General features: G+C 49.7%; 1 protein-coding gene across 4 annotated transcripts in view; it reads right to left on the bottom strand.

Moving 5' to 3' along the window:
* Positions 1–10,855, bottom strand: part of DOCK11 (dedicator of cytokinesis 11) — a 78,227-nt gene extending 67,372 nt beyond the window's left edge. For all 4 annotated transcript variants that reach the window (XM_088173177.1, XM_014887105.2, XM_088173178.1 and 1 more), the window contains exon 1: positions 10,649–10,855. In XM_088173177.1, the coding sequence (XP_088029303.1) occupies positions 10,649–10,750 (102 nt within the window). In that variant the 5' untranslated portion in view covers positions 10,751–10,855. The remainder of the gene's footprint in view (positions 1–10,648) is intronic.
* Between the last annotated feature and the right edge of the window lie 7,427 nt (positions 10,856–18,282).

Here is an 18,282-nt window from a genome sequence, read left to right as displayed (position 1 = left end):
ATAATGAAAACCCATAAACTCTGGGCTCGGCCATCCAGTGTTTCTGGAACTGCCATAAAGCTCTGCAAAGCCAGAATAAAGTCTGTGCCCCAATGACTTTGCATTCAGAACTCCAGCAGAAGGGAAGAGATGGGAACAGAGATCAGGGGAGGAAGGGCAAGCAGGGAGGCAGTGTGAGTCAGCACATATGGCAGCAGCCACAACACTGCAGCCTTGCTGATGCCAAGAGCTTCGGGGGGTTCTCAGCAAAGCCACATTTTGGGAAGAAATCAGCAGGGAGGCAATGAGGCAGCTCTCAGCAGGTGATGGAGAGCTTGTGTCCACCAGCCTGCTGCAAGTCCAGCTCTCAGCTGGATGTAGCAGATGCACAATGGTAAAACCTCAAGGATGAAAAACAGCCAATAAAGCTGGGTATGAGCAGGCCAAAAGAATGAAAGTTTAAAAACACAAGAAAAATGTCCAGACAGGAATCCTGGCTCTGCTGAAGACATCAAAACACTGAGACACCACAGCTGCACCTGGGACAGGTGAGAAGGATGGATTGTAAGGTGGGCATGCAAACACACAGAGCATCTTGTGAAATGGCAAGGGAGGAAAACCTCGCCAGGAGGAGGAGGAGCAGGGGAAGCATGGAGAGGGAAGGGTCTCAGGAGCTGGCCCAAGGTGGAGCAGGGGAGGGTAGGATGGGGGATGGGGGTTTTACCCATCTGGGGATGGATCTGTGCAGGGGCCACATCATGGGAAGCAAGAACTGTGCAAAGGCTGGGCTGTGTAGCTGTGAGAGGCAGGGGATGGGGTCAGGGAGAGAAGAGGGGCTGGCAGAGAAGGTGTGCACTGCAGACAGGAGAGGAGCCCCATGGGCAATCAGGAAGGGAAGAAGGAATTGGTGAGGAGAAGAGGCCTGCCAGGGAGGGATCAGGGCTAACACAGCTCAGAGCAAGGCTCTGCACAGCCAGGAGAGGAACCCCCTAAACAGCAACACATCATTGCTAAGGGCCTCATCAGACAGGGCTCTGGGCCAGAGGCCACACTCCCATGCCCATGCAGGAGCTGTGTGTGTATATCCAGACTGTGCCACACTGCAGCTCTAAATGCAGTGCCAGCAGCACAAGGCTGCTGTGTCCTGCTCTGCACTGCATAGAGATGGCTGCACCTTACAGGAACGCAGAGAAATGAAAAGCCATGTCACAGGGAAGGGGAGGATGAGTGCACAGTCTGGCACCCCGCAAGAAAACATCTGCAGTGGAAATGACTCACTCTTTTCATCTGAAGGCTCGGAGCAAAAGTCAGCCCCCTCTCCTGTGCTTCCCTCCACCCCGCCCAAGTTCTGTGCAAAAGCATTTCACCAACCCACACCTCTCCTCTCCTGCACCAACGGCCCTGGGTGGTACCAGAACCTGGGTTCTGGGTATTCTGTAAGGTGGATGTCTCATTTTTCAATGTAATGCCCACTTTCCAGTGAAAAAGCAAATGTCTACAGTCACAGTGCTGTCCCTGAGAGTGACATTGTATTGGTGTGAGACACCAGCTTGGACAAGGCTTGAAGAAACAGTCAAAAAGTTGATGCCCGTGCAGACATGCAAACGTTTACCTGTCATTATTAGGTCTGTCAAATAAAAAGAATTCTGGCCTTGAAATGTCTTCAAACTGGTTTAGAAATTACAAGAAGCCAGAATAATCAGCATATGACTCTTCATTCCACTTGCTCAGAAGTGAACTCCACAGTTCACAGCCTTTAGCAGATCCCATTCTGAAACAGAGTTCTGCAGCCACGAGGGGCAGGGACACTTTTTTTCCTGAAAACTTGAGATTCTTGCATAATGACTTAAGCAAACAGCCCTCAGGAAACAGCTGCATTGCAATGAAGCAGAGAGAGTACACAGCCCAAGTGTGAGTGGCCCAGCCTCAAAGGCAGTGCTGCCACTCCAGCCCACCTGCACTTCACCTGCACACACCACCCCTGGAAACGATGCCTTGAACAAGTGCAGAGTCGGCAGGAAAGGCACTGGTAAGCAGCAGCTGGGGGCATGACCCACATCTGGCATAAGCACACACTTGAGATGATCCAGCACTGCTCCTGCACAGGGCAGTGCATCAGGACAAGCATGTGACATTGCTTTCAGTACTCTTGCCCCCTGTGCCTGATCTTCCTCAGGGTCACCAAGTGCTTCCGTGTGACTGTGACAGTGACAGCTCAGTACACACTGCCACAGAGTCTGCAGTCCCCAGCCACAGAACCTGAAATCCTGCGAGTCCCTGCCTGCGCAGCTACATCCTGGCCCTTCCCCTGGACGAGCAGAGGGAGGGATCACGGTAGCTCTAGGTCAGCAAAACTGCACCTGTATCTTGCTGAGCATCTGCTGCAGAGCATGAGAGATGTGCAAACACGTCACAGCTTTGGTTTTCTCCTTCGAAGATAATAGAGCTAATAGAAATTGGCAAAAGGGTACTGGTTTCTATGGGACAGCTGAATTTCTTCCAGATAGGACTTTTCAAAACGTTCTGTAAGCACAGGCCATGCTAAAAAAGGAAAACAGTAATTACAACAACAATAATACATGTTATTTATTTAGGTTCTTAACTGGAACATCCCAAAGTGCTTTTCAGATGTCACTTGTATTTCATCATTTATTTATGTAGTATCAGTTTTATATTTAGCATCCAAATCCAGAATAGCCAGCTCCAGAACATCTTAAAGCAATTAATGGCACATAAGCAGAACCCCTCCCTTTCCTGTCTGTCTCAAACTCTTGTTTTTCACTTCGGAAACCACTCGCACGCAGGGCTGAGCCAAGAGCGCAGCCGCTGCCCCCGGCGAGCAGGGGAACCCTCCCAGCCCCACCGGGGCAAGGACAGGGCCAGGACAAGGGCAAGAGACTTGTCCAGCCAAGCCCATGGAGCAGCACTGGGGAAGAGCAGAGCAGGAAGCCACAGGCCAGTTTTGGGCTGCCTCAGCAAGACAGAGAACAGCCCAGCAGTGCAGGCAACCCCAGCCATGTCAGTGGTGGTTTCAGCAACTCAGGAAGTTGTCTCAGCCTCAACTGTGCTCCATTTTCAGGCTGCAGGCATTGGATACAGGGGCAAAGGGCTGTAAAGTTAAATTCTGTTCCCCCCAGCAAAGCAGGGGAGACTGTGGATGGGTTCTCCAAGGGACAACTCTTTGAGGCTTCAACCCACGCACAGACAAAATGTTGCTGTCAACAGAAGCACCTCAAAGCTTCCCCCGATAAAAACATCCGTACAATTGCTGGCATCCTGCAACAGGACAAGGGAGAGTTTAGGGTTCTCCAGGCACAGAGGGGAAGGAAAGCCTGTCTGAGTTCTCCTGGAACCCCAAAGTGCCATGGACAGTGGTTCTCTGCTGGAAGCTGGGTTTGTCTCCCTGAGCACCAGCGCTGTGGGCATTCAGCCCACCCCAGCCAGCACCATCATCTCCCTCCGAGAGATGGAGACTCTCCTTCCCTCCCCTGACCATGACCTTTCTACCTGCCCCTGTCACAAAGGCAGCTCCTGCCAAGCCTTTCATGTCCCTGTGTCCCCCCCATCCCTTTCTGGCTGGCACAAGAGCTCCCTTGAGTCCCTGCCCCAGCTCACCCCGTGTCCCCAGGGCCGAATACAGAGCCTGGGCTTGGCAGGCTGACAGAGCCCTGGCAGACACAGAGCCAGCTGCCCTTCTGAGCCCTGGCTTCCTCCAGACCTCTGGGACACGTGCCCTGCTCCACACACAGATGCTGCAGCCCAGCCCAGCCCACATTCCAGCTCCTGACCACTGCCAAAACACAGTTTCATGTACGGCTGCCATGGCTCTCCAGAGCAATGCATGGCACTGACATCACCAGCTCTGCTACTGCACAGGGGAGAGGGCGCTTTCCCGGCCTCCCCATGCCCTGTCCCTGCTCAGGGCACAGAGGCCAGGCTGCAGTGGGGATGTCACCCAGCATGGAGCCAGGGGCAGGATGAGGGAGGGGGAATGCTGTGCACCAGCAGAGTCTCCTTCCAGACACAAGCGCTCCCCAGGAACAGTCCTATGACAGGAGATATTAATAGGGGAGAGGAGAAACTGCTTTTCAGCGAGAGAGAGGGGTGAGAAAGGGGTCAGGAACAAGCAGCCCTGACCCCATTAGAGAAGCAGCAGGAGGCAGGGAAAAGCTGTTAAGACAAGTCAGGGCTGTGCTGAAGGAAAGAGGAGCCAGCAAGGAAGAGCTTTGATTCGTACTTTTAAGGGAATGAAAGAGATAGAAAGAGCTGGTGACAGGGAAACATATTCCAGCATTTTTAGGATGACAGCAATGGCCACAAAGGTATAAGAAACTACTCTTTTCTTCCTTGCACAAAGCAGGAGTGAGGAGGCCAATTAACCAGGCATGCTGAAGCACGCCATACCCCATGCCTGGCTGCTGTTCAGCTGCTGTGTGTGACCGTGACTTGCATTCTCAGGCCACAGAAATGTCAAAAGCTTTGTGCAATTTTGCACCATTAGAGATAATAAATCAGCATGCAGAGGGCTAAGTGAAATGATGAAAAAGCCACCCAGCTGCATATAGAATACGATGCTACACTACACACTACAGCAGGTAGGCCTGGTTCAAATGCTGCTGGTGGTGGGGGAGATGCTTGCAAATATCTCCAGATACCAGAACAGGTTGAAACAAAGCCCCGAAGCCATCCCCTCACTGGATTCTGAGTGCACAAATCCCAGCTGCAGTGCTGGCATTGGCTGCAGGCACCACCACCAACCATCTGTTCCAGGCGTTTCACTGCACTGACGGCAGTGGGCTGGGACAGATGCTGCCAATGCAGGGACACCTGCATTTTCATGACATTGTCCTCAGCACAGAACAAACCACTCTCAACCTTGCCCAGCCAGTGCTAAAACCCCAGCTAGCAAAATGTGGTAAGAGATAAACACATACAATTGCTGAATGGTTTGTTCTCTTCCTAGAGCTTTCCTATAACAGGCAGGAGGACGCAAACATTTAAATGATGCCTCGGGAAGGATAAGATTTTGTGCCCATCAAAAGCTTGTCAATGTCTCCAAAAACCTCAAGAACTGGACACATTGACTGCAGCTCATCCTATAACAGTCATAGAAGCACACATTCATAGAAGAGCAAGGGATTGCTCCATCTCTTAAGGACTGGGTAGCAGTAGGAGGTATGCCAGAGATTTGTTCCCTTATAGCTGCAGAGTGTGCTTGGAGCCTTGCTCCTCTCCATCAAGCTGTGCCCTCCATCCACTCCACAACTGGTGTGTGCTCAGGCAGGAGCAAACCTGGCCACTTCCCTGGCACCCAGGCCATGGCACTCAGCCAGCCCTGGGCTAAATCCAGCCCCTCAGGGCACAGGAGCCCTGATTCAGGAAAGCATGTGATGAATTTTAAGAATGCTTTTAAGTGTTTTCTTGAATAAGCCCCTGTGAGCAACATTCTCTCCACAAACACTTCCACAGGAATCACCAGGGCCAGCTGAGGTGGCCAACTCTGGAGGCACCCGGGCACAGCAGGAAAATCCTGCCCTGGTTAAACCAACAGCAAAACTCCTACCCACTTAGGCAGGGGCAGAATTTCCTCCCATGCCTCGTATATGTCTGGTTTTCTATGTAAATTGTGCAAACACAGCATGTTGACTACCCCCAGAGGGAACACGCATATATTCTGTCTCTCTTGAGTGCCAAGATCACTACAAACGCTGCATATAAACAGGCTTCACATTGATCAAAGTGAATTTAGCTTATTAAAAGAGGATTCTACGCAGAAAGCTGATTTCTTCTGCATGAGCATAAATTGAGACACTAATAATATAGTTTAAGCTGAAAAAAAAACCCCACAGAAAGAACAAAATGCCTTTTTGTCTCCAGTCAAAACCTTCTTAGTATCACCATTAAGGAGCTTTATATCTCCTTTTTTTTTGTGTGTCTGACTGAAACTGAGCCACCCATAGGATCAAATAGAACCCATCTCCTCCTGGCTCACTGCCCACCCTCTCTCGGGGAGCTTTCAGGGAGCACATCCCACAGCACCATGCAACACAGAGAGCAGACACTTGCTCTGCATGTCAAGGATCCGTGCAGCAGAGGTTCTCCCACACTGCCGTTGCTGGCAGATGCATGCCCAGACCTATGAGTGCCTGAGTGCCACCAAGCTGTGCCCTGGGGGTACCCAGGGATGCTCCCCTGGCCTGGCTGACCCAGTGTGGGCAATCCTTTGCAGCTGCTCCTTCTCAGAGAAGATACTCTGGCTCTGCACCCTTTCTAAAGCCTTTATGGCAAAGCAGTAAACGCATCTTCAGTTAAACTGTATAGAAAAGATCTAAAGAAAATCAGAGCAATTGTGCGAGACTTAAAATTGCCACCAGATGACTGGGTTTGGCAGCACTGTGGGAAAATGCATCATCTGTGTTTTGTCAAGTGCTTGCTGCTCTGATCTCGTGCCTCCCACACTTTTGATTTCTCTGTCACGACACAGAGAACGACACTTCTGGAAAAGTTGCACGTGGGTTGAGACACAGCCCCCTCTCCTTGCAGGGCCCAGAGCTGCTGAGCACATCCCAGAGAGACAGGGGAGGCACAGGGCGTCTCAGCTTTGGCCTCACATCCACCCAAACAAGTGCAGCTGGTTTGGATCCTCAGGCAGAAGGAAAAGCCTTTGCTGTTGTCCTGGCAGTGTCAAAAGACCCAGTGTCTCATTCACACATGTGTGCTCTTAAACTGCTCAATTCCACAATGCCCCGCTGCACTCCGTGGGGAGCAGATGGGGTGAAGGAGAGGGGCACAGACACTTCCACCAGAACAAGAGCTGTGCATCGTGCTGCCAAGTGTCTGAGCTTTGCAGCTCCCGGGTCCCACATCAGCCAGTGCCTCTGAGCAGGGCTCTCCTGCCGTGCTGCTCAACTTTCCCACTATTACTCAGCAACATCAGAGGATGGGAGGAGGGAGATTGCACTGAAGGTCTGAGCCAAAATCACCCATCTCCATCCACTGCCAAAGGTCCCTGGCTGCTCTCTTTCAGCTCTAGCCCAGATGCCTCTCCCGGGTACCATCAGCACTTTGGCTCTGAAGTTGCACTTCTAACACAGTATTTTACTGTTGGTGCCCCAAGGTTTAGACTGCAGGTCATCTTTTGGTTAAGAATGGTTAAAGTTATCACACTTGGGCTTTGACTGCTCCTTTCTTAACCCAATCTTAAAATTTCCCTTTATCTTTCAAGTGTGTCATTTATCCCACCTGCCAACAAACACTTCCACTAAATTTGTCTGTTTATTTAAACAGCGACATTATTTGTCAATTAGCCTGCCAAAACTTCCTCCCCAGTTGTAATCAGTAGCACGCATCAGGGACCATTCAAAGCTGAAATTGATACAATCTGCCCCGCAGCCTCTTGAAGAAAAGAGCTCAGAGAGAAGCAGGGTTCCCACAGAGCACAGCTGCCTGCGGCACCCGGCACTCCCAGCGCTGCTCTGCAGGGCTGTGCCTGCTCTCAGGGATTCCTGCTCAACTGTTCCTCCCCACCAAGACCTCCCCTACACCGCCTGGCTGTGAAGGAGATGCAAGGCCAGAATGATGGCCGGGATGCTGGGAACAGCAGCAGAGTAAGAGGGAACAAGAACCCCAAGTAAACTGCACTTCGTCCTTCCCCGTGCTTCCCAAAGTACCCCCGAGCTCCCCACCACAGCCTGTGCTCACTTCCATTGCTCCAGGTTACAGCTCTGCTTACCCTGACAGGAACAGCACTGACTGCATCCTAGCAGCTGGTCCAAAGGGCAGCGTGTGGACACAGGTACTCCAGGACACCTTGGAAAGGGACAGCCTCCCCTGACTGCAACCACCACCATATCCAACAAAGCTCTGCTTCCCCTTCGCAAGCACAAAGGAGAAAAGCCTGCCAAAGTCAACAACATAAATATTCTCCTTGCACTAGCCAGGCATAAATCAAAAACCAGGAACGGAATAAGATGGTAAGGGCTTCACTGCACCTGTAAGACAGCAGCTTTGTAACCACACTGTACCAGACACTGCACTCCCTCGGGCTGGACACAGCACTTCTGGCTAGAGAGACACCTCCTCTAACACACACATTGTGGCTCTGTACAAGCTGACCACTTCCATGACATTAAAAGCTTTCCTCACTGAGGTGTTTTCATTTATGAGCATTTCATTCACTGACTAGAGACAGCTTCTTACTCCACACAGATCCTTGTCTCGAGGAGTGCCCTGAATGCCCAAAGTGCTGAGCTCAACCATCACACTGAAAGAGCTCCATGGTGCCCACTCCTCCTGGGGATGGAGGTGTGTGCTCTGTACCTGCAGCATTAGCTCTGCTCACCACCCTGCACGCTCACCACCTGTGCTTTCAGCTGTGATTGCCCCAAGGCAAGCAGTCAAGGCACCTGACAAGGTGATCAAGGGAGTACTAAACTATTCACACACTTTTTATTGACTCAACATCACCTGCTGTGTCCAGGATGCAGGAACAGGATGGGATCCTGCCAAGCAAAGGCTCCAGTGCAACTCCAGTCTGCTTCAGAAAGTCCCAGTTCCTGACACCCTAGGACACAATGCATCACTTGCTGCCAGCCTGCTCCATCCAGTTATCAAAGGCCAGCTCCTGCTCCCCATGTACCCACTGGCCACCCCCTGCTTCCCAGAGGCACCCCTGAGCTCAGCACTGCCCCGGGATGAGGGATCACAGCCTTGATGCTGGGCCCTTCCATCTGCCCCTCACAGGCTATGGCAAGGAGAGGGTTTGGTTTGGGGAGGTGCTCACACAATGCTCTGCAGCTGCCCAGCACCATCAGCACCAAAACTGAGACTCACCTCGGGAACAAGATCAGAAACTACGACTTCTCAGTCTCGCCCTTGCTCCACCACTCCCCACCATCATTTCCCAGGATCCTCCCTGTACCCTCTCAACAGCCAGCACACAGACATCCCTTCCTCACAAAGATGACAAGCTACTAGATAGAGGGGAGCCAGCTTTTTGCTGGAGCAAATCTTATCCTTAATCACTGAGGAAGGTCAAAATGCCATCTGAGACAGTCCTATAAGCTTGTGCTTGTCCTTCCCCACCCTTGATGCAGTGCCTTATGGCTCTTCCTAGTGATGCACAAGTGCTGGGATTTATCCGTTGCTGCTGAACTGTCGAAAGCAGGAAACTCTGCCAGGACCTGGGGACCAGAAACACCTGCCCTCACCCTCCTCTGGTGCTTGGCTGCAAACACACGAGGCAGCACAGCAGCTCTGGGGATTTGCCTGCCAGAAAGACAGAGAAGTTGGCAGGGACAGCATGGGCAATGAAACCCTAGAGAGGATCAGAAAAAGAGTGGCTGCCTGATAGACTCTGATGGCTCATTTGGGTTCCTGTCAAGGTTTTATTTATCTTCATCTGCAGTCCCACCCATCCCTTCCCCTTCTGAGAGAAGGAACCTCACACAGGCACCATATAACCATTTGCCTGTAGGATACCAAAGCTCTTCTGGTCCTATATATGCAATTTGATGTTTAACTGCAAGTTCCATTAGCTTGTACAAAGCCTTTGACTCTGTGTATTGTTGATGAAAGAGGGAAAGCAAATCACATGGAAGCTCATAATGATCCCCAAACAACTACACATAGGAAGCAAAAACTAGCACAAGAAAATCAGGCGGAATTATTACCATGGCTTTTTTTTCAGGCTTAGAAATCTGCAAATTTACAAGCAAACTCAGTTTTTAAAAGATATGTTCAAACCTCTCAATTTATTTCACAGCACATGCCATTCAATCTAATAGTAGAGAACTAATAGGGATTATTTGCTGAACTTGTACTGCACTTTCTGCATATCCCACTGTCTAACCTTTCTTCTATCAAAGTCAAGGTCAAAGTTGATTACACATTAAAGTAATTCAATGAGCACCAGTGAAACATATCCAACAAAGCCCCGGGAAGCTACGAGCTGACCCCGGCATCCTCCCAGGGCAAAGCACTACGGTTTGCACAGCTGTGAGCACAACAAAGACAACCTGCTGCAGCATCCCGCACGCCGGGATGAAGCGCATCTGATAACGCACGTCAGTCTCACCCCAGACACCGGAGCGCGATTCCCGGGATGTATCGGGCCAGTGCCTGCTCCTCCCACCTCGCCGGGTCGTGCCCTTCAGCCCTGCCCCATCCATGTGCCGGTTTCCCACTGTCTGCCCCTGTCACTCCGTTACCTGTTTGCTCAGAGCCCCCCACTCACACCTCTCGTGAATTCCCGCTGCCACCTCCCCATCCCCATCCCCATCCCCATCCCCATCCCCATCCCGGACCAAGCGCCGCTTCTCCGCGATCCTCCCGGCTCTGAGCGCTCAGAGCCTGCGGTGGCGGCAGGTGGGGAGCCCGGCGGGATGGCACGGCACAACCCACACGGAGGGGATCCCAGTGAGAGATCCTCGTCCCCTGCCCTGTCCAGCCGCGCCCTCCTCATCCTTTACCCAGCGCTTCCCAAATCCTGCCCCGCCGCGCCCTGCGCATCCCCCGCTCCGCCAAGCCCCGACCCAGCTCTGCCCCTTCTCCAGGCCCTCTCAGCCTCTTCCTCTGCCCGCTCTCGGCGCATCCCCTGCCCGGCTCTGCCCCTCCTCCCGCTGCCGCCCCTCTCCGAGCGGCCCCGGGCGCGGCCCCGAGCGGCGCTCACCAGCACGAAGGAGCTGCGCACCGCCTCCGAGACGCTCTGCCGCAGCTCGGCCGCCGTGCCCGGCTTGCTGAGCCGCTTCGTGAACTTCCTCACTTCCGACATGGCGACATGATCCGCGCCGAGCCGAGCCGAGCCGAGCCTCAGGCTCCCTTCGCGCTCCCTCGCTGCCGCCGGGCGGGCGCGGCCGGGCCGGGCCGGGGCGGGCGGAGCCGCGGGGCTGGGCCGGGCCGGTCCCTGCTCGCCCCGCCCCGCCCCGCTTTGTCCCCGCCGCAGGTGCCCCGGGCCCGCCCCGGCGCACGGACAGCCCCGGTACCGCGGTACCGACGGGGATGATCGCAGCAGCGGCTTGGGCACAAGGGCACGGCGTGCCGGGGCTCAGCCGAGGGCTCCGTCTGAACGGGCTGGATGTAATGATGATGGATGTTTAGAACAACAGAGACTCGGTGCCGAACGGGGCACGGCTCCGCTTGGGTTGGTGATCTCCCGGCTCCGGCAGGTGCTCCTGCGAGGCTCAGTTGGATCCAGGACAAAACCTTTCTGCTGAGCATCTCTGTGCTGTTTGGGGTTGTGTTAAATTTCCTTTTCTCTACGGTAGCGGGCTTTGTTTTGGATTTGTGCTGGGAACTGTGTTGGTAATTAGGGATGTTTTCCTTAACGCTGAGCAGCGTTGACACAGAGTCAAGGCAAGAGCTTTTCTGCTCCTTACCCCACCCAGAAATTGCTGGGGGTGCAACAAGGCTTTGGGAGGGGACACAGCCACGATAGCTCATCCCAACTGATCCAAGGGGCATCCCCCACCCTGTGGCATCAGCTGGCTGGTATAAAGCTGGGTCCGAAGAAAGGAGTGGGGACATTCAGAGTGTCTTCCTAAGTCACCATTACTCGTGGGGGAGCTCTGCTGTCCTGGGGATGGTTGAACACCTGTCTGCCCTGGGAAGCTGTGAGTGAATTCCTTGTTTTGCTTTGCCTGTGTGAGTGACTTTTGCTTAACTTATTAAACTGTATTTAGTTTCCTCACCTAAACCCTTCTGATTCTCCCTCCACACCCCACTGAGGGGAAGGACTGGAGTAGCTGTGTGGGGTTAAATGAGAAAATATCCAACCTCTAGAGTTTGCTATAGGAAAGTGCTTCGATTACAGAAGCCATGATCACATTTGCTTGCCCAGCTGCAAAAACAAGAAATTAGGATATGAAAAGAAGGCTCCTCAGGACTCAATTCCTACTCCTTATTACTTTGTCATTGTGCACTTCTTTGAAGGATGGTGATTTTGAAATTACAAGAGAAAGCCTTTGTTTTGTCCATTAAAGCCTTTTAATTATTTTTTTTAGTTATTTTGTGTGTTGGGTCTTCACAGCAAGATATTGAATTGAGTTTCCATAGTCATAGGAATTTACACACATTGTTCCATTTGACTGATTAAGTACTATCTACAAGGATGTCACTGGAATTATAGGCATGCCTTAAGTCACACAACATATAGAGAAATAGTTTTGATTATGAGAGCCAATCTGTAGGGGGGTAATGAATACAGCCATTATGATCCAAACCATTCAAAATATTATTTGTGACTCCTAAAGCATGCAGGCCAGTTATTGTTCTGCTTTCTAGCAGTTGACTGAAGGGGCAGCAGTCACCATTTCACATGAAACTTTGCTCCACTTTTTTACATCAGAAACAGATCTGTTTTATATCAAAACAAATATGAGATTTTATTGTTAATTATCAAATATCTATTAGATGTGGGATAGAAAAGGAAGAAGTTGACGAGTTAAAGAATTTGCATTTTCAGAAACATGAAGCTTTTCCACACTCAAGTTAAATGAAAGGCACTGTGATGCACAATTCCAGTAGCAGCACAGTGAGGTTCCCTTTCTTATCTCCACACACATGAATGTTCCTGCAGAGATTTTATCAACCACTTCAAATCCCCACAGCACAGCCTCCAGTGACTCCCCTGCAACTGGCAAATAAAATTATTAGGTCTCCTTCACCTGGCCACAAAAGGACAGGTAACACAACGATGCTTGTCACAGAGTGAGGGTAGCCCTGTTCATCCTGGCTGCTGGGGAGAGCCCCTGGCCCTGTGGCTCCTCAGAGGGCGTTGGGCATTGCAGGAGAGCCCACACCAGTGACTGGAGTCAACATCTTTGGTAGAGCCATTTCTGCCTTCCATTTGCTACATGAGGAACAACCCTGAGAACCAGAGTGTTTGTCTGAGGAGGAGAGTGCTGTGATGGTCATTTGACAAGAAATAAAACCCTCCCTAAAGCACACACTCAATTTCTTATCCAGACAGAAGCAAAAGGTTCCTACTAAGATTTTGAGCCTGATAAGGTGCCAGCATCCAAAGAGCTCCCATCAGCATCCCACTGACCTGAGCCAGGGAAGACCAGTGAACAGTGAGGCTGTTTTTAGAAGCAAAGCATGAAAAGGAAATTAAAAACAAAGGCAAGGACACATCACATGAAAGCAATAGAAAAGCAGAAAGCAGAAAGCTGTGACTCCCTCTTGGGCAGACTAAACATCAGAGTAAGAGTCTCAAGCACAAGAAGTGTTAAGACAAGACAACAGCAGCCACAGCACTGCTGTTACAGACAAAGCAAAACCTGCAAGGACTGTAGTTTCCATCTCCTTTTTCACAGGGAAAAAAGGCCAGCAATGGTTTGTCAGCCTAAGAAATGCATCATTCTGGAAGTGCTGAGGAATTGCACTGCCTCAGATAACAGATTGAGTTGGAGAAAGTTTGGTTATAGGGAACTCACAGATTCAAATGTGCTAACATTTTCACCTCTTTGTCTTTTTGTTGAGACCACAGCCTTGAAGTCTCTAATGTCATTTTGATCCCACACCTCCCTGACTGATCAGAGGGTGAGCAGCAGCAGCAGACTGCAGTTCCCAGTGAGGATACATGCTGGAAGGTGCAGCCAACCTGGGCAAAACAGCTCTCCTGCCACACCTCCTCCCCAGCTCTGCTGGACAGCACAGACTACAGGAAGAGAAAATTTGCAGAGGATATCATATTGACTGATAGTGGTATCCTTCCCACTGATAGTAGCACTATAGCACAGAAAATGCACTGAGGAAGAATCTCTTTTTTTTTTTTACAAATATCTCTCTGTACAGCTGACTTTGACATAAGGTCTGGAACCATATATAGGGGACCCCTGCTGGCTCCACAAGCCTCTCAAAGGCTGAAGGGTTAATGGCAAGCTTAGGATTTAATTTCTCAGGCCATCCAAGATAAAAGGCACTTAATATTATGAGCTAATAATCTCATTTTTCACTGCTTTCACTGGCTATCTGCAGGCCTATCACCTGCATATGAGCCTGTCCCAGAAAAACACTTACCTCTGTGGTTAATTTAAGCCGTTGATTAACCTCTGTTATCAGGTGTTTCACTGCACTAGGGAGGGTCCTGCATTCCTGCAGGGAATCTGCCAGACTCAGTTATCCAGATCCAGATGTGTTTTTTTGCCAGGCAAGAGGAGGATTATGAATGCCATTACATTTTCCATTTTCCAGCTTCAAAATTCCTGTGAGATACAGCTGTGATGTTTGAATGTATTTCTAGTACTTCAAAATTTTTTTTAAAAAACCAAACAAACCAGAAAGTGGCCTTAGAATGATATCTGCACACTGATCCCTCTTGATAGCAAGGCCAAGGCACAGACTGTCCACAAGTGAACAACTCCTTAAGCAACAATTTTTCTGCAGCTTGTGCCTTCTGCCAAAGCAAGGGACAACTGAAGTGCTTAGGTATCCTGATCAGACATCACTCCTCAGCTGCACACGCAGCCAGCCAGCACTGCTGGTGTGCTCAGGGGACATCTGGGAGTCTCAGGAGATACAAGATACACTGTGCAAGGCTTGGTACACCACAGCTATGGCTGCTCCTCCCTGTCACCCATCGCTAGAGGTGTCAGTGGCACTGTCATTGTTGGCTTCTCCAGCAGTGCAGCAACAAACTGGTCCTCAGCTGCACAGTCCCGGCGTTAAAGGGCTGCCCTCTGCTGACTTATCCTGGATGGCACGGGCACAGCCCCTGGGGATGGGAGGAGTGCCAAATCCCAGCACTGCCTTTCCCAGCAGGGCTCCCTCCAGGTGAGCATTCAGCTCTGCAGGAGCACACACTACTGCCCTTCGTGCCGGGGCTGCTGTAGTCCTTGCTCACCTCCTCCAGCTCCTGGGGATGGAAGTCACGGCAGCTGCAGCTGCATTCTGGCAGTTCCCAGCAGCATCCACCTTCATGGAAGAGCATACAAGGGTTTGCAGGGACCTTGGGCCCTTGCACAAAGGGTCAGTGAAGTAGCACTAAGAGGCACCACCAGTAACGATGAATCCATTTGATGCCTCAGGCTGTCCTTAGCACAGCCTTAAAGAGACAATATTGACCCAGCAGTCACCAGATTTTTGTATTTTGTATTTAAAAGTTCTCCCAAAGTTTACCTCCTGAAAAAGAAGGCAACTTTATCATATCTAAGAAAATTCGACCAAGATGCTGCTTCTGAAACATCCAGCATTAACTATTTTCAGATACAGAACTACAAATAAGATTGATAGCAATTCCAACTGTCTCTAAATCCCCTCTTCTTCATTTTTCATATGCGGCTTTTTTTCTTCTGCCACAGAGAACTGAGCAGAGATAAAACCTCCTCACTCCATGTATTCTGCACACCCAGACACTGGAAGGGAGAGAAGTCAAGACGTGGTTGGTGGAGAGCCCTGACAGCAGCTGCAGAGCTGCTGCCTGCACCAGCACATCACGAACGTGGTCACACACAACAGTGAGAGCCCTGCCTTGGCTGCCTCACTGCCCCTGCAGGCTCCACCAATAACCCCAGGGAGAAAGGGCAAGAACAGTTTCTGACAAATTGGGAACACTTCAAGCAGCAGATGTTTGGATCTGTTCTAGTGTTTTACTACTCTGACAGGAAACAAACCAAACAACAACCAACCCAACACTTCTGAAATATTTAAAAATAGGAATTTATCTAATTTGTGCCCATGGCCACTTGTCCTTCCACTGGATAGCACCAAGTCTCCAACACTTACCCAGTCAGGAATTTTTACACATGGCCAAGATCCCCCTGAGATGGCTCTTCTCCAGGATGAACAGACTCAGCTCTCACAAGCTTTCCATAAGCTCACTAGCCCTTTGCTGGACTCCCTCCAGCACATTCTTGTTTCTCTGTGTATTGGGGAGCCCAGCACTGCAGTGATGATGCCCCTGAGCTGTTACCTCTCTCTTTTGCATCCTGGAGTACAACTGATCAGACAGGAGTGATGGAAGGAAAGCACAGGGCTTGGTTTAAACTGTAGAGCTCTACTGTAACACAGCAACATCCAGCTTATGAGCACTCCCCTATTTATCTTCCTCTGCTTGAAGGCTTTAAAGATCATTTACAGTAACTGCCACACACAAGAGGATTATTAACATCTCACACAACTCCCATGAGCAGCTCTCTAGCTTGGACAAAGAATACAGCAATTAAGAGGTGGATACACACAGCTGCTGGACATCCCCCCCTTCGGTCAAAATGCCATTGCTGACTGCTCTCAGCCCAGTATTTTTCATGGCAATTCTGTGAAAAGGCTGAAGAAAAAGCTCCCTGATGTTTGTTTCCTTGTATAGATATGTGAGACCAACTAGAAAACATTATAAGGGGGGTAGGGGTGTCACCATTGCTCAAATAAATCTATTTCACAATATGCTCTGCAGAGTCAAGCACTGCACAGGCCAATTAACTAATCTCTCACCCTTTCAAATTTTCTTACTTCTTTACAACTCTTATTTATTTGTTTTCAGACAGCAAAAGGAAGGAGCAGCTGCTTCCACAAAAATAGTCTGCTGAAAACCTTAGGCACAAATTGAACAAAGCAAAGTCCAGCAGGTCTAAAAAGACAAAAATGGCATTGGCACATTTAGATATGCAAACAGAGGAAGTAAGTGGAAACAGAATGGAAGATAACAAGGAAACATTTTCTGTGAGTCTGGTCATATACTGGGGCAGGTTATCTAGGAAAAATGTAGTGTCTATCCCTGGAGATATTAAAAGGCCTGTGCTACTTGCTCTGACCTGGGTGAGCAGAGGGGAATGAACTAGAGCTCCAGAGAACTCCCTGGACCCTGAGTAACATGTGATTCTGTAACAAGCTGTTCTGTCAATCACCATAATATAATACCAGCTTTTATTCAGGAGGGTACTAAAGGATAGGTTTAAATTTATGCATGAACCCTACAAAAATCAAAGGACTTCCGGTTAGTGGAAGAACAAACTTTCTGGCACAGCTCTAAACATGTGCTCATCACTTACTGCAGTTAAAGACAAATTTACCCACAGGCTAAAACAAGTAGTCGTGTTCCTTTCTGAATGGCCTTTTGTGTGTTGCTCTGTACATAGCACTTGGCTTCACTCATTTTTCGTGCTCCATTTACTGAGCATTATAGTCTGAGCAGAATTCCACACCAAAGCCTGAAGCACCATCACTAAACCATGTATCAGTGTCTAGCCATGTGAATTGAAAAGCCTCCATTGCACCTCTAGCAGGAGACCAGTACTATTAGCAAAATACTAGGAAAGCAGAAGTAGCAGCTATAGACATCAGCATAAAGAACATGGATTCATGACTTCAGCAGCACCAGAACCAGCCAACAGTTCCCTACAGCCTTCCAGTTTGTTCCCACTCTCACAAAATGAAGTAATGTGCTTATAAGCAGTTTCAAACAAATAAGGTATCATATTTGGAACTAGAGAAAACAGATACTGTTAGAACACAAAAACCCGTGCATTGCTGATATTCCAGCCAGAAGCAGCAGGTAAGTTTGCCTCAAAAGGTAACAGCTTAGCATTCCTTACACTCACAGGTCCATTTTGGCTCATTTGAAGAGTGAGCATTTTCCAACACGTGTTCAGCAAATTGCTAATGACAGGCAAAAAAATAGCATAGTGGCCTTCAGTGATTGATGAATCGATTCTGCCATGCCTATGGCTAATGCTCTTATATTTAACAGTGTTGGCACCATGCCAGTCACAGAGTTCAGCATTGCTTTCCCTTAAAAAACAAAACCCAAAAGAATCTCACCAACCAAAAGAAACAAAGACATCCCTCCCCTTTTTAACTTCTGAAAACATGACTTGTGCAGCATCTAGAAATCAAATTTTAGTATGATTCAGCTACTCGATCTGTTGTTTTTGTCCCTCTCTATGTGCACTTGGCTTGGTGCCCAGCTCTGAAAGAGACAAAGGTAGCAGAGACCCAGCTTTGTTTCCAGCCACAGCCACTCACTGCCAGAACCAGCTGCCAGGAGCCAGCTACAGCAGAAATGAGGTGCTGAAGATCTGTGACACTCCAATCAGCTCATTTGATTGATTCTTGGGAAGTGACTGGGTTAATTCACATTTCCTGCACCAAGGTTCCTCTGCAATGGCAATTCCTCACTTTGCCTCCTGGGAATTCTCAATCACTTTCTGTAAGCAGAATTTTGATTACATGAATGTCAACCTTTTGTTCTTTAATAGAAGTTGTTAAGTAGCCCCCTTGAAAAAACACTCCAGAGAGAGAAACCCTCCTACACAAAGGGAAGTGCTCTATTTCAATAGATCTCCATCCATGTGTGATAGTGCTCCAGCC

The sequence above is a fragment of the Sturnus vulgaris genome, chromosome 14, assembly GCF_052056855.1.
Source record: "Sturnus vulgaris isolate bStuVul1 chromosome 14, bStuVul1.hap1, whole genome shotgun sequence".
Lineage (NCBI taxonomy): Eukaryota > Metazoa > Chordata > Aves > Passeriformes > Sturnidae > Sturnus > Sturnus vulgaris.
The sequence above is the reverse complement of the archived record's forward strand: the minus strand, read 5'-3'. Positions and strand labels throughout refer to the sequence as shown.